Source organism: Miscanthus floridulus, chromosome 8 (assembly GCF_019320115.1).
Source record: "Miscanthus floridulus cultivar M001 chromosome 8, ASM1932011v1, whole genome shotgun sequence".
NCBI lineage: Eukaryota > Viridiplantae > Streptophyta > Magnoliopsida > Poales > Poaceae > Miscanthus > Miscanthus floridulus.
The window spans coordinates 55,456,601-55,472,809 of NC_089587.1; the positions used below are offsets into that span (position 1 = coordinate 55,456,601).

Below are 16,209 nucleotides of genomic sequence, written 5' to 3' on the forward strand. Positions count from 1 at the left end.
CAACAGCTTTGTAGTGATTTGTATTACCAGTTAATAACCTATGATGCCTGTAAATCATCTCTACTTCCTTTTGAAATAGAAAACGTATATGTGACGCTTTAGCTTTATTTTTTTTCTTCATAAATATGTATGTATTATCTGATTGTGTTGACTGTCAAATCTTTCACTATGATTTGGATACCAACATGTTTTTAACCCTTGCTGACCGGAAGAACACCATCAATCAACACAATCAAATCTATCACGGCTCATGTCTTTATCTGTCTGCACGCGCGCGCGTGCACAAACTAGATATGCATTTTCCCATTCTGTCCACTACAACTGTTTCCCGCAAGATGCAGCTCTAATTTGCTTCACGAAAATTACGTATCATTATATTATATATTAAGAAGAAAAAAGTTTGTAACCCAATCACCAAACAACGAGACACGCACCCAAAAAAAAACTACCTCATCCTTGTTGTTCCCAACAATAAAGTTGTTGACAGAAAAAAGTCAGAGGAGGTTAAATTTGTTTGGGAGGTTGAGGTGTCAGAACTTCCAACACATATCAGAAGTTCCAACCTGCGAGTTGGTAGTCGGGCGTCGGAATTCCTTATTGTTCCCAGATCTGATCCAAACTTCTCCGATCTTGTAGACTAGGGAGGTTTCTACTATAATAAGACCACTCTACTTTATATATATTAGAGGATTATGGCTGATTAAGGTACAACCATACATATGCCATGTTCGTTTTGGTTTGTTTGGTTTATAAGCCATGGCTGAAAGTACTGTTGGCTGGTTTGGTGTGAGAGAAAAATAATATTCGTTGGCTTATAAGTTAAATACGACCAAGCGAACATGCTGATAATCGATGAAAAACCAATCTGCTACCGTTTTCTACATTTTACTCTTCCGTCTCCATGTTGTTGTTCATCCCTTGTTTCAATGACAAAAATGCCCTACGCTTGATGGCTGACGTCCTTGCTCCGATAGGGTCTCTCCCAAACGAGAGTTTCGACGGCTCCTTTGCTAATTTGTTCAAAAACTAGTCGTTCTTTGTCACGTAAGCCTGATAGCTACCTTTTGATAGTTTGCTTATAAATCTTGCCGCTTTTCAATAGAAAACGTGTTAATTATCCGCTGCATTCTTTGGTTTGTTTGTGTTATGACTCGACAGTCATTCCAAATTTAAATTTTATGAAAACCCTCTGAGCTTCAACCCCCTCGGTACTGAATATAACTACCCTCTAATCACCTGAAACTCCTCCAAACTGCAAAACTCGATTTAATCATGCTTCAAAGCATCTTTTTTCTCTCTCTTTCTGCAATGGTTACACTCATTAACAAACAAGTAAGTATTTCGCAACTCTAATAGTCTAATCTCGACGATGGAATTTCCAAAACTAAGTTAGTGGATCTTACGGAAAGAATAGTTTGACTATACATCTATATGACTATATGTTTAAGCGGTTAGATTTTTAGTTATTTTTTAAAAGCATAGTTCATCCAATCCTATATGTGCTACTTGGATTTTTTAGGGGGTGTTGTGAAAAAGCAGCATGTTCGTTTTGGCTGAAACGATCATAAGTCAGAAATAATATGAAATAAAAATATTACTCTAGCTTATAATCCGCGATCGTGTATCATGGTATAAGCCAAAACGAACAGAGGACAATGGCTCTCTCTACCTCATCCTTATCCTTTCCCCCTGACCTCTTCTCTCATCTCCTGCGCCGCCGCTGGCCCAGCGCGGCTGCCGTGCTCCTCCTCCACTCGTGCCTCCCAAGCTGCTTCGCCGGAAGCAATGCGAGGGCCCTGCCCCGGTGGAGGCGCCTCGGCGTCCTTGGCCCCCAGCTTCAACGGCTTCCGAGCCATGATCTGGTATGAGCTGCTGAAATTTCCCCCCTTTTTTCCTCCCTCCGGTCAAAACAAACCCTTGTGAGATCTCGCAGGCCGGCAACAGTAAATTGTACGAGCCGGATCGGCATTTCCTTCATCCAAACAGCCAAAACGGGGCCTTTCCGCGCAGGCGACAGGGCTACGGGAGGTGATTGGCCGCGCATGCGACATGATCCAGCTACGCAACCGTTCTCTTTGACATTAATTTCCGTTCTTTTGTTTTTCAGGAATTTGCTATGCTAGCCAGGCGGTTGAATTGCTGCCCACTTTGTGCCCTGAAATCGTGGTCCGAGACGCACGGCTCGAGGACTGCTGGGAAGTGGCTGACACTCACTGCAGCTCGTTCTTTCCTGGTTACAAGTTCCCGTTGGACCTTGTTCTCCGGATTGATCGTTACATTGCTCTCCTGTCTGGATTTTCAGTTCCACCCGGGTGCATGAAGACTTGCCTTGTGGCCGTTAATTCTAATTCTGTAAATAATAGTTTCACCATAGAGTGTGGAGATGCTACAGATGCCAGCTTTCAGGAATACAATCTCAGTAGAGGCTCCATAGCTGGCATTCTTACACTTGATACAGTGGCAGACTATCTTCCGAGAAGGGGACCCCTGAAGCAGAGAAGGTACATATTTAGTTACCGAAACATATAAATTGAATTTCCTCTGGTCCATTTGTTAAGACTATTAACTATGAAGGGATGCAAGCTATGAATTTTGCTGTAGGTGTCACTTGGTCTATATCATTAGTAAGCTTGTCTGTTTATCATTGCTAGTTATATGCATTTTCCTTGTTAAACTTGTTTGGCTTTTCAAATGTATACTGCCATAATTAGCAAGTAATGAAGTTTAAACATGACAGAGGACATGTGCAATGTCACAAAGCAGTCATAATACGGCAATCAGGGACAGCTTTCTTGTGGCCTAAGGTGGCCATGTCTCCCCCTGCTACTAGGATTCTCTTAAGCAAACATTATACTTCACCTACATGCTAACAAAAAAAAAAACTGAATAGAGTGACTTTTGGGCTTAGTCTCTAAACGTAATTCTAATCTAACCATGAATGCAAACTCCGTCAGTTGTAAATTCTAATTTATGTTAAGTCATTAAGACATTAACTCGAAGTTTGTTGAAGACTAGTGCATGAAAAAAAAAAAACTAGGTTTCACACGTCAACTGCAATGGATGGGAAACACGTGGACACATTGCTAGTGCATTTTACAGCTTTTTAGATTATCACTGTAATCATATTCTGCTCTTCTGAGTCTTCTGGCAGCACATCTTTTGAGCTGCCAGAAAGACTTTCTACACATATTATGTACTAGATATTTAGGTGAACTACAAATGGCGAAGTTATGATCTTGAGCATAATTACATACAATCTGTTGTCTGATGTGTTTCTTGGTTAAACTAGTAGCTAATTAACTCAAATACTGTAAGATAGTATTTAACACTTTGATGCTCTAAAGAAAGCTGTGGCATGATTTCAGCTAACTATGCTCTGGTCATGACATTCTCACCTACCCTACCCCTTCAATGTTGGAGAAAGCATAGTTTTTCAAGCTTGTTGAGATGCTTATAAATGGCATCTTTTTAGTTATTTATTTTTCCGCGAACATGCAGGAGAGCTGCGTATTATTTCAGTAAGAAGAGAAAGGTAAAAGGGAGAGTTAGTAAACTCCCAATCCCCAGCACACCCTAGACACACACACACACACACCCTGTCCCTCACATCTATCCTAAGAAAATGACATCTTTTTATGTATAGGACAATATTGAGTTTGGGATTTTTCTTACCCTTTTATGGACCATGGTTGCTTTTCTCAGAATAAAAAGGCAATCACAGGTTAGACAAAAGCAACTCTTTCCATCATAACTCCGAACCACACAAGATTCTAGATATAATGATGTACTGAAGATAACCTATGTTGGAAATGAATGGCATGGTTCAACTACAATGTGATTTATGGACCAATTTTAGTTTATAAAATTTGAGAAAAAACTTGACCTATCGCCAGCTTCCTAAAGAAAATGTAAGACTCCGCCAATTTAGCAGCAAATAGAATAGAACATTTCAGAGCTTCATGTCATTGCATTAAAGGAGTGACTAGGTACAATGGTGAATCAAAAACCACCTGCCATCACACACAAGTACACAAACAAATAATTGAAGCACACAAAACACCATGCGCACTACAGAAAAGGTGGCAAACTTCTATGTGAATGGTGAACTGAACTTGAATTTTCATTTGATTGTGATTAGAGGCAATACCATGTGTTTTGTCAGCCCAGGTTTTTATGAAGTAGGGGTATTAAATTAGATAAGTTACACAGAAGAAAAAGGAATGATCGATTTTGTTGATTAAATCTAACATAGTTTGAGCAAACATTTCTCAACTGAAGCAGGATACTGTTAGTCTTTATTCCATCTTGGAATGTATTCAAAACAATGTAAGTTTTAGTTATGCTGACAGATTGTTATTTCTGTTCAATATTACCCTAATTAAGTCACATGGCACACCCAGTGCTAAAAGCTCCCATGCATGGTGTCGTCTCAAAAAGGGAATTTCTAGGCAACCTTGCCTTGCTTATTTTGCAAGAAAGCTAGTTCAAACATTGGATCCCAAGTACATACAAAAGTAAGCACAAGCCAAGGCCCACCCTTCACCCTAATTAAATCATACTTAGACCCTCCTTCCTTCCCCTCCCTCTGCCCGCTTCGTACTATCTAGTTGAACTCTAATCAGGTTTCTTTCAGATAGCATATCCATAGTCACAAAGTTTCTGGGTCGATGGGTCGAGGTACGGGGTCATGGTACGTGGTACGCTACTTGTGAGAGATTTTTACACTTCGGGTCGAAAATGAACCCGTGAACCCGGGTCGGGGTCGATGAACCCGGGTCGAGGGTCAAAGTTGTGACCCCGTTTTATGTGACTATGAGCATATCAATATCCACACATTTAGTTTGCAGCTAACAGGAGGAAGTTTAACCTACTTTCTTACATTAAACTTGAGTATGAAATACTTAGTTTTTAGGGCATGTATTCTCCCCTAATACAACTAAATACAATTACTTAATCTGATTCACATTCTAAATAACCTTTGGCAATTACTTTTGGCTATTGTATGTAGTGAACAAGTTGTTGAAGGGCGGGTCTGGTGCAAGCGGTAGAGTCTTACCGCCTATGACCGGAAGGTTCCAGGTTCGAGTCGCGGTCTCCTCGCATTGCATAGGCGAGGGTAAGGCTTGCCACTAACACCCTTCCCCAGACCCCGCACAGAGCGGAAGCTCTCTGCACCGGGTACGCCCTTTATGTAGTGAACAAGTTAATTACAAATCAGTCCATGCCATTGGCTGTGCTCCCTTTAGTCTGTATGGGATATCAAATGATGTTCCAATTTGCATTTCATTCTTTTTTTTTAAATGTGCAGGCAAAGCCCCCCCCCCCCCTCCCTCCCTAAAAGGTACTCAGTGTTATTTCCAATTTGTGCAGGACAGGTATTGCATACATAGCAAATGTCGCAGTGCGGAAGGAGGAACGTCGGAAAGGAATTGCTAAAATGTTAGTCCAAGAAGCAGAGGCACGGGCAAGGAGTTGGGGATGCCGGTCAATGGCATTGCATTGTGATGTAAACAACATAGCTGCCCTACGTCTGTACAAAAATCAAGGTTTCAAATGCATCCGCGTACCAGAAGGAGCTAAATGGCCTGAACCCAAGATAGGTAAAGGAGTGCAATACAACTTCATGATGAAGCTAGTGCCCAAGGCTTGACCTCTATAAGATCTGACCAGGAAAAAGAAAAGGTTTGAGTGTGTAGATTCTGCACAGATGCACAATTTGCTCCATTCATGTGTACAGCATTTGGTATATAGTTTGAGGCTACTTTGTAAATGGTATATATCAGCTACGTATTGATCCACAGTGGTGAGGGTGTTGGTGTTGGTGGGGCTGTGTGTTGGAGTTTATTAGCTGTGCTACCTGCTATGCGTCATGTTTATTGGTTTGCTCTGTATTGAGATGTGTCATTGCAAATTTAGAGCTCAGTTCACGAGAACTATCTATAGCTGTTTAGGCAAATAGTTGGTTAAAATCTATGGTCAAGATTTGGGATTGCACTGTGGATGCATGCCAGATTATCATATTGCCAACTTCACTTCAGGTGTTCTCACTCTAATCTCTGTACTATGCTTATAATGAACGAAAGCTTACTGGTTACCTGAATTCATGGCTTTGTTACGGGCTGACGCATGTTTTGAGTTGGTAAAACTTAGGCCCCATTTGGCCGGCCTCTTTCGGACTCGAGCCCCATTCGGCTTGCTGAAACTGGCTGAAAACACTGTTCTGGCTGAATTGTTTATGAGAGAAAAACACTGTTCCGACTGAAAAAACAAGCCAAATAAGTCAGTTTCTAGGTAAGCCGAACGGAGCCACATTTGTGCGAATCGAGAAAAAACAAGCCGAACAAGTCGGTTTCTGAGTCCTTCTCCAATGGTGGCTTCTCTTTGGCTCCACGTTTGTGCGAATTGAGAAAAATGGCTCCTGGAACGATGCTACTACAGTTGCTTGTAAGAGCAGGAGCCACAAGAAGTCATGCCAAATAGGCCTTTAGAATGCGCTGATTTCAGCTTGTTGCCCGGTTGTTTTCAGTCGTCTTGGTCTTCTTTGTAATGCAACCATCTCATTTCATCTGGCTTCTCAATGAAGTCATATTTTCAAGAGAAAAAAAAGGGTCAGTGGAGTGTGTTTCTTTTAGATGATTGAATGAACATGCTTTAGATGGGGACGCTGGCATCTCATCTGGTCATCGTACAGATAAGTGATCTATGGTATAGATTCTGTGCCCACTGTCACCCTGCCACAGCCTGGCAGCAGAATATTTTTTCATCAACCACTTTGGAAAGGAAAAACGGGCATGAGAGACCAAAATCAGCTTCTAGCTTTTGAACCAGACAGGCCCTAAATAGTGAAGCATAAATCACAAGGTTATGCCCCAATTTGATTTGCCAAAATAGATTCTGAAAGAAAACACTAAACTACATAAATTCCGTGTTTTTATCGCTCGGGTGATATTTCTCAGCTGCTGTAGATCACTGTAGCAATGACGCGTGGCTGTTGCAGCCGCGGCGCAGCAAGCCGTCACCAAAAGCAGCTTCTAGCTTTCGGCCCCCACACGTTCTCCCTTAATCCCTCCCTCTAGCTCTTGCCTTTTGGAGGATCCGCTGCTCCATCTCCATCTTCTCCCTTCCCATCCCCAGTTCACCATCCCAAAGGTTGATTTGCGAAATCAGCCGTCCAAGAACCCCGAGGCTCTGTCTGATCCAACCTCATCCCGTCGTGCCAGCCATGGATGAGTAAGTCTCGCTCTCTCTCTCTCTCTCTCTCTCTCTCTCTCTCTCTCTCTCTCTCTCTCTCTCTCTCGCAAAGTCGCAACCCTTCGATGGATCAAGAAGTGAATTTATCTTGTTGTCTCCATCCCAGATCTGAGGAGTACAGCAACGGCAATGGCGGCGGCGGGCACCAGCAACCGCACCACCACCACCACCACGGGTACGAGTGGAAGTTCCCGGCGGCGCTGAGCGCGAACACGACGAGCGTGCACGTGACGGCGCTGGACGGCGTGGTGAACGTGAACTCGCTCTTCACGGTGGCCGTGTTCGTGGGCCTGTCCCTCGCGACCCCAGGCCAGCTCCGGAGCCTCGCGAACGACCCGCGGTGCGACGCGGGCCCCGGCGTGGCGCGGTCGCTGCTGGTGCTGGAGGTGGTGGCCTTCTCATCGTTCCTCTTCTCCAGCCTGGTGGCGCAGGGCCTGAAGCTGGCGCTCAACCTCATCAACTCCAAGGACCCGCACGACGCGCTGCGCGCGCACATCGACGCCCGCGTGCTCCGCCTCGGGATGCTGGCCTCCGCCGTGGGCTCCGTCGTCGGGTGCGTGTTCTTGATGACGTCCATGGTGATGGTCGTGCAGATCCGGCTCGGTACGCTGGGGTGCCCCACTGACCGCGCCGCCGCCAAGGCCGCCGCGGGGCTCGTCGGGCTCGTCACCACCGCGCTCGCCGTCTATGTCGGCACCGTCTTCTACACCTTCACCCACTGATCACTGATGCCATGCCATGCGTTTATGATGGTTATGTAATCTTCGCGTCGCCGCATCGTGTTCTTGAGTGATGATGTGTGTATGAAGAGAACAGACATTTACAGTAATTTGTTTGTGCTCCATCATCCAACTAGAACTAGCATTGCAAAGGGACAAAAAAAGATTTGAGCTTCTTTTGGTGCTTGTGCACATCTGCATTAGTGGCAGAGCTCAGAACGCCGGTGAAGTCCTGCTCACGCGTGATCCGATCAGATGCCATCCCTACTGCTAGAGCAGGCGTGCACGTGTAACGTGTTATCATGGTGTGCTGCTAGAGAACGGTATCTGATTTTTTTTTTTTTGACAACAAGCACGGTATCTGATTCATCCCTCCGTTTCCGGACACGCGTTGGGCTTCGCTCGAACTCATCAGTCGGGTTATCAACTAGAATCTACAGTATTTTTTTTTTCACAAAACTTCAGCCGACTAATCAGCCTGCTTTAACACCAGCCGAACAAGCCTGTTGTCACCAAACGCTGGCGGTCGGTATCATGTGAACAGCATGACACAGATAAGACTGACTCCAACAGAACTACCCAAACTAAAAAATGAGTCTCGCCCAGTGCTTTGCCTATCAAATACCGGCTCCAACGGGTGACCCAATCACACGAAAGGAAACGCAAAAAAACATCATTCTCTCTCCTCGACCCATATCTCCGTGGCGCAACGGCGTGAAGGAGGCAAGGCGGGAGCGGGAGTCCGGCGCGACCGCGCAGGGGAGGGAGCTCGCCGGCAAGGGGGGGCCGACGACGACGGCGAGGCGGGGAGGGACTTGGGCGGCACCGTGGGAGCACCTCCGGAGCCGCCCGCTTGGCTGCCTCACCGGATCTGGGAGGGCCCGACGACGACGGCGAGGTGGGCCCGACGACGGCCACGGGGAGGCGAGGTCAGAGCGTCGATGTCAGTGGCGCTGCCCGGAGAGGTGGTCGGTCGTGAGGTCTTCCCTGTGCCGGCGGGCGTACCCCCGGCCACGACCTGGATGCGGGGCTAAGTCGCGGCGGCCGCGTAGGGTGGGGCTGCGGCGAGCGTGGAGGGAGACGGCTACGGGGGCGACGGCGTGGCCGCCGCGGCAAACGCGGAGGGAGGCATGCACGAAGGCGACGGAGACGGCGAGGCCTGGGTGAGGACGGGTCAGAAGGGGTGGCGTCCTTTTTCCGTCTCTTTTTTACTAGGGGACCACAGGGGAGGGGAGGCGACGCTCGGCAGGGAGCTCGAGTTGCCTTTGCTATTGGAGAAGGAAGGTTTTGGGACGGTGACCCATCTGCTGTGGAGAACCCAAATCCTAGAATGGGTCGCTGTTTTAGGTATCGACTGTTGGAGATAGTCTAATGGGAGAAGAAAACGGATTGGACTACTCTGAGATCGACAGCACTAGCGCTCGGACATCTACGTCTACGCGAACACCTGCGGCTGCTTCGTCCCGTCTATTTGGATTCACGCGTCGCCGCGCCAGCTCTGTTTCCTGCATTCTTATCCGAACCGCCCGCTTTAGATCCGTTGTCCACGCTGCTTTGATGACTCGCCCTGCCTCTTCCACACTAGCGTGGCGCCCATCTCTTTCTGGCCGTCTGGAAGACTCGCCCCCGCCTCTTCCACAACAGCATCGCGCGGCCTATGCCTCCTCCCTACACTGCCGATGGCGGCCCACGTCTCCTCCATGTGTCGGTGGCCGTGGCTTGGCCCTGCCTACCCTCATAGACACCAATGCTAACGGTCTGCACTTGCAACATGAAATCCTCGAATGCAACATATATTTGAAACAGATGAAACATTTGGAACATATGCTTGCAATATGTGTGTGAAACATATGCAACATCTAGATAAAATAATTCCAACATGAAGAAACACTTACTGCAACATAAGACTGAAACAGTTGAAACATTTGAAATATACTGTTGCAACATATGGTGAAAACATATGCAACATCCAAATAAAAAAGATTGCAACATACGTCTGAAAATAGATGAAACATTTTGAACAAACATTTACAACATGCTTCTGAAACAGTTGCAACATATGCAACATGTGCAACATCACCCGATCTACTTTTGCAACATTCATAAGAAACAACTACAACATACCTTTGAAATGACTGAAACACCTGAAACATATATTTACAACATATGGGAGAGGAAAGCCTAGGCCAGTCGATTCTAGCTGTCGGGGTCGGAGCCGGCGGTGAGCGATGGTGCACGAGCACCACCGCTACCAGCGCCACCAGTACTGAGCTTGGCTCGACGACGACAATGGGGGATAGAGGGGGGTGAGGAGCGCCATGGCCATCGAGGTGGGGGAGCTAGGTCGCCGGGGTGAGAGAGGGCACCACCAGGGGTAGGGAGGGCTTTGCGGTGGGGGTGAAGGAGAGCCGTCCACCCTCCTACAATACTGCCACGCCACCTCCATGGATCTCGCTCCTCCTCTATGGATCTCATCTTGGTGGGGTAGAGGATTGCCGGATCTACGAGCGTTGGGGGCTCCCGGTGGAGGAGGATGTGGGGTGTTGGTGCGCTGCGACAGGGGATGAGGAGCGCGGAAGAGGTAAGGGCGAGAGCGGAGCTGAGCGAGACGTGTGGGAGTTGATTTCGTTTTTTTAGACGAGCGGCGCATGCGGCAGTGAGTGGAGCGAGGCGTCCGGCCTTTCGAACATCTTAATAGTAGCATTACCATTTTGATATTAGCCCAAGGCATTTGAGCTTCTTCCTTATCGCTGTCCAAATGAAATCCGACCCAGTCTACTGACGCTCATTGTAACACCCTCGGTGTTACACAGGGAATCACTTGCTAAAACATGTCATGAGCGTCATACTTAAGTGATATTGCATGTGGTGTGATGAATAGGTAAAGCATTGTAACTTAAACGAGTCGTGAAGACGTAAAACAAAAAGTTATTTTGCGATTTATAAAGTTAGCAAGTAGGGATGTTAACTAATTTTTATTGAACAAAAACGCTATAAAACATATATGTGACACCTTAATAAAGTTTGGAATGTGAGATTTGTAGATGACAATGAAATACTTGGTGTTGAGAGATAATGTTGTTAAGTACTATATTCAATAGCTTAAAAGTGCAACTAGAAATAGAAATTCATTTAACACTTAGAAAAATTCATGAACTTTTGGAAGGTTAGGCATTGTGATGTTTAGCAATTTTTGTAGAGAAATTGGGTTAAGGAGTAGGGTAGTATTATGGCTTGTTTTAGTAGCCTAATATACCCTCTAAGGTATAGCAAAAGTGATTTGGGGATTGGATCAACGGTTTAGATGTCTAGAACGCTTTTAAAATCCGTGCATAACATGAACTCGACCCGTCTTCTCATGTTGGGCGCGTCACCAGGCCGGTTGCTGCTGTCGTAGCTTCGCCGCGGTGGGCACGCCGCTAGCCACCAACCGTGAGCCATCACGCTCGCAGCTCACCTGCGCCTGGCCGTCCTATCGTCGTGCCGCACTGCTACCGTCGCGTCGCCGCTGCTGTGCACACCACCCTCCTTGGGTCTTGCTGCCTCCTCATCATCCCGCTTGTGGTGCTGAAGCAGCACATGGTCGAGCCTGTAACCGTAGCAACGCACATGTTCTACCCTAGTGCCATGTTGTCTTGTAGCACCGCTGTGACACCCACACGTGTGCGTGTCCTCACTAGTGACCAGCCGCTCCCCGAGGCAACACAAAGTTTCCACGTGTTGCTAGCCTCGCTCGGTTACCATCTCGCCCTAGTCATCTTCCATTAAATGGAAACTGTTGGCGCCGAGCCATCATCGCCATTGAAGGCGGGCGGATGAGGCTGTGTCACGTCGAAGCTGATCCTACAGCGCCCGATCGATCTCTATACAATTACTTGTGCTAGATGTCAATTAAGGAACCTAGCTACGCGCCAAGTCCATATACGATCCTAACCGAGCCCTATCATCTCCAATTTTGGAGTTTTCCCTCTGCCGTGCCATTAAGGTCGGGCTCGACCGTGGACGAGGGCAGTCACCCACCGCACCACTCCATGCCAATCCACCTACCTCACGAGCTTTGCCTCCACCTCCACTTCACCCTGCACGCCTCACTTGCACCTCTACCGCCTCGCCGTAGCTGCTGACGTGGTTGCGCTGTCTTGGAGTGCCGCCATACCCCTCCGGTCGCGTGCGGCTAGCTCTTATTCGCTAATCGTTCCCTCAACCATCATCATAGCCGTGACCAGGGTAAGCTAGGGTTGCTCATGCGCTAGCCAATAGCTATATGGTGGTCTAGGATGGTCGGTACAACCGCGCCATCGTCGCACGCTGCCGCTCGCCGTGGCCACCTCTCCCGCAAGCTCCGCTGCTCCCGTAACTTCATCTAGTGTAGGCACTAGGACCGTAGATGTAGGTCGGCCCGCTAGCGGGGCCGCTGCGTGCCTTAGTTGGCCGGCGTGGCCATCCATTGCCGTGCCTAGCATGCTGGCGCGCGCAGGGGTGGCCAAGGACCTGGCCGTCATAAAAGAGGATAGTTGCGAGGTCCTTTTTGCATAGCCTATCTCTCGGGGAATAGTGCTACAGACCCTAGGTTGATTTGTCTGTAGCGTAGGGGCGTTTTTGCAAAGTTGGCAACGCACATGTGGGTCGCCCCATCGTGGGCCATCTTGCGGTGGGCTGCGTCCATGCGGGCTGTGCGGTGGTGGGCCGTGGAGTGAGAATTCATTTTTCTTTTTCTTAAGGAATTAGAAATAGTTTTATATTTTACATTCTGAGCTGAACTTTGAAAATTAATATCAATTCACATAGGTGTCCAAAAATTGTGAAATAAATTTTGTTGGGTTCCTAAAAATGTTGTCTATATGATGGTATGTTTATATGATGCAGGTCTAAGTTGATGCTAAGGCTTATTAAATTATTTGCGAGTGTTTAGTATTATTTAGATTAGTATTTGTAGGAATTTTTGTGGCAAATTGGTAATAGCTTTGACCATGAAATTTTTATAGTAGATTCATTGTATTATTATGTGCTCATTGTAATTTTTGTAGCCTTAGAATTGGCTAAGTACTAGTGTAGTTTGGTGCTCCTTATGGTAATATAAGTTAAATCGCTAATAAGAGTAAGATTACATTTTAGTTGCTAAGTTAATAACCATTAGATGAATCCATAACTATTTTTGCGGAAATGATAAGTGGTTAGTATCTTAACCATTAGAGCTATCTTAGTGGCTTAGTGAATATATTCTTAATTTAAGAGCTGCTGTTGCAAAAATATTAACGTGTTGCACCATCATCGCATGCATGTAGAGAATGAATTGGCAGAGATCGTGGCCATCGGAGATCACGAGTTTGAGGAGGTGATCGAGGAGTATGAGGAGGAGATCCTCATGTAGGAGGAGGTCCCAGAGCCACCACTGACTGAGCTGACACCCCGCCTACCCAAGGCAAGCCCCGATGCATAACCCTTATTTTAAATAATCACTGCATATATATATATATATATATATATATATATATATATATATATGTGTGTGTGTGTGTGTGTGTGTGTGTGTGTGTGTGTATGATGTGCATTTACGTTACTGGCATTTTATGGAAATCACATGCATAAATATATCTGTCCTATGAGTCCTATTAGTACAAGTGCGAGTAGCTGCTATGCTTAGGTTTTTCGATAGCGTGAGTAACCTACCGTCACTCATAGTAGGTAATTATTATTACTGCTCTCATAATAAAATGGTGAAAGAAAAATGAAGACCGGACAGGGATATGGTACGGGTATTGGTGGGTGTAAGAGGTTGTGTCCCGCGGCCAACGGGGTATAGCTTGGTTACACTATTTTCCCTGTCTATGTTGGTTAAGGACCGACCATTGCATTGGATTCTAGTCAGGTCACGGACTTATTATCCTGAGCACATACATGCTTATGGGGGCGGGAAGACTCGTTGCTCTCTTATCGTGGGTTCTGGCTCTTTTCTGGACTGACTGATTGGAGGCGGGGATGGTAGAGGTCTAAGCACCACACTGAGTCCAAGACTCAGAAGTGGGGGTTTGGAGTCCAAGTTTGGATAGGGACCTGAACCCCTTGACAGGAGAGTGGTGGATTGGTCCTGTTTGTGTCTATGGTACAAGCGAGGCGTGTGTTTCAGGGTACCTAGCTGGACTATATTGATTCATGAATCGTCGTGTGATACGATATGACTTGTCTACGATCTAGCACCGTAGTAAGAACTAGAAGATGAAAGATGGTGAAATGGATCTGATTACCCATCTCTTACTTGAAAGTAGAACATGTGCTTACATAGAATGGTTAGATAATGAACTAATCCTGACTGCTAATAAGAAACATACATAAGGATTCACTACTAGTAAGGCTTTTTGTAAAAAGGAAACCCAACAAACCATAAAGCTTATCATACCTTTTGGAGTCGGAAAATTATTTCTACTAGTCGGGTAAGTCTTGCGAGTACATTGTGTACTCAGGGTTTATTCACCCCTGTTGCAGGTGCAGCTTGAGGAGTAGCTGTTGTGTGGATGATTCTTTTGGTGGACATAGATGGATCCTTGTATCTTATTGTTATATGTTTATTGTAATTTCGTTGTTTAAATTCCGCACTCTGAACTTGGTATTGTAATAATGTATTTCTGAGAACTCTTGATGTATGAAATGGACTAAGTGTTGTAAACTCGTTCTCATTATTGGATCTTGGAGGGAAAACGTGGATTGTTCGAGTTCTTCCTTGGGGTGTGCTCGATGGAACCGTCCGATGTAGCTTGCTTTCAGGGTGCTTAGTGTCTAGTGAAAGATGAGCGCCTCTGAAGGTGTGTTATTTTGGGCGGTTCTGCCACACTCATCTTCGCTCTTTTCCCCTCCCACCCACCCCAACCCTATCTACCTCGTTCACTAGCCAGGCTGCCAGTGACCTTCCTACATGCTGCCACCCTCTTCCATCGCTCTTTTTCTGCCCTTTGCTAATCTCAATAGACAATCTTGTTGGTACTCCTCGCCCCCCGCTGCAAGCTTCACCCAACCGATTGTCCCCCTCCTCCCCTAACCCGCTTGATGGTGCCCTTGCCACCTTGCTTGCTGCCCCTCAATCCGCTACCACCATCGGAGCAACAACCGACCTTAGCCCCCCTCTATCCCTTCTAAGCCTATCGGCCATGGATGCCCTAGACAACCTGAAACCCTAACCTATCGCTGCCTCGTCCACCACGCCGGCTACGACGATCTAGCCAACCTCTCCGTTCAACCCCCTCTCCCCCTCCTCAGTTTTGACCGTGGCATCCTCTCACAACTTTTGTTAGTGACGCACGCATGCCCAATAAAGATTTTGAATGAAATCGCCCACAAGCCTAGCACCAACAACGGTCAAATTCAGTGTGATTACCTTCTGTGTCTGGTTGAGGTGTAGCTGAAATGGGTTGTTGATGTTTTACCTTTGTAAATAGAGGTCATTTCTATTTTGTCAATACTCCTAGTGAAATTGATAAGGTCGACGGTTTTCTGTAGAGATACATCTTATGCATATATTGTTACTTGTTACTAAAAAAGTCTATAATATAAAACATACAACCTTTTTTTCTTTTTATAAACATGACATTCCATTAGACATGGTGCACCGGACTGAGTGCAATGGCTGGACAAAAATCTAGCATAGGCAGATCTGATCCGAGAGAAACACCAAAGTGTGGACAATCATGCCGCTACATCGGTTACGACACAGTAACAAAAGCATATGTTCACTTGAACTTATCAGTCGTACCGTTTCAGCGAAATAACAGTGTTTTTCTCTCATAACAAATCAGCATCAGCATCAGCATCAGCCGTTTTTCCAGTCAGCCGAACAGGGCCTATATCAACTAAGATAAAGTTTTGGCAGTAAAGATCTCTAATTTCCACTATGATCATCCCCGAAGCTGCAAGATTCATGGAGTTACCCTCCTTTGACTGTGCTGATAAGATTTGCACAATCTGATTCAAAGATCACTCTGCCTGATTAAGAGCAACACAAGCTTCAGTTAATTCTGAATTTCGGTATATGTTTATCGCAGTGGCGGGCCTAGAATTTTGAGGCTGTGTATTCGAAATATATAACGGCACAAAAAAAGTTCACAACCAAAAGAATCCATATATATAGGAAATATATATGAAATTTGAAATTGCATAACATATATAGGAAATATATTTGAAATTTGAAATTGCATAATATATATAGGAAATCTCTATATATGAATCTTGCACCCAAAAGCGGGCACCT

The 16,209-nt window shown here is 46.0% G+C and overlaps 2 protein-coding genes across 5 annotated transcripts; both read left to right on the plus strand.

Moving 5' to 3' along the window:
- Positions 1-1,660: 1,660 nt before the first annotated feature.
- On the plus strand, positions 1,661-5,891 carry LOC136472116 (GCN5-related N-acetyltransferase 4, chloroplastic-like). 4 transcript variants are annotated; one of them, XR_010762269.1, is made up of 5 exons: positions 1,661-1,862; positions 1,934-2,028; positions 2,108-2,501; positions 5,009-5,178; positions 5,371-5,507. XR_010762269.1 is itself a non-coding variant. In XM_066469844.1 (4 exons), the coding sequence occupies exons 1-4, from the start codon at positions 1,786-1,788 to the stop codon at positions 5,434-5,436; spliced, it is 627 nt and encodes a 208-aa protein (XP_066325941.1). In that variant the 5' UTR covers positions 1,661-1,785; the 3' UTR covers positions 5,437-5,587. The 4 variants fall into 4 exon arrangements, 2 of the variants coding, with proteins under 2 accessions (XP_066325941.1, XP_066325940.1); XR_010762270.1 differs by having other exon boundaries at positions 5,376-5,477; XM_066469844.1 differs by lacking the exon at positions 5,009-5,178 and having other exon boundaries at positions 5,376-5,587.
- A 1,171-nt stretch (positions 5,892-7,062) lies between these two features.
- LOC136472117 (uncharacterized) lies at positions 7,063-8,093 on the plus strand. Its single transcript, XM_066469846.1, has 2 exons — positions 7,063-7,230; positions 7,358-8,093. The coding sequence occupies exons 1-2, from the start codon at positions 7,223-7,225 to the stop codon at positions 7,971-7,973; spliced, it is 624 nt and encodes a 207-aa protein (XP_066325943.1). The 5' UTR covers positions 7,063-7,222; the 3' UTR covers positions 7,974-8,093.
- Positions 8,094-16,209: the final 8,116 nt, after the last annotated feature.

Bases quoted from the DNA above. Each gene is read 5' to 3' on its own strand.
- LOC136472116 (XM_066469843.1), top strand. From the start codon at position 1,786: ATGCGAGGGCCCTGCCCCGGTGGAGGCGCCTCGGCGTCCTTGGCCCCC. The intron at 1,863-1,933 runs GTATGAGCTGCT...GAGATCTCGCAG, and splicing joins GGCTTCCGAGCCATGATCTG to GCCGGCAACAGTAAATTGTA. The intron at 2,502-5,370 runs GTACATATTTAG...CAATTTGTGCAG, and splicing joins GGACCCCTGAAGCAGAGAAG to GACAGGTATTGCATACATAG.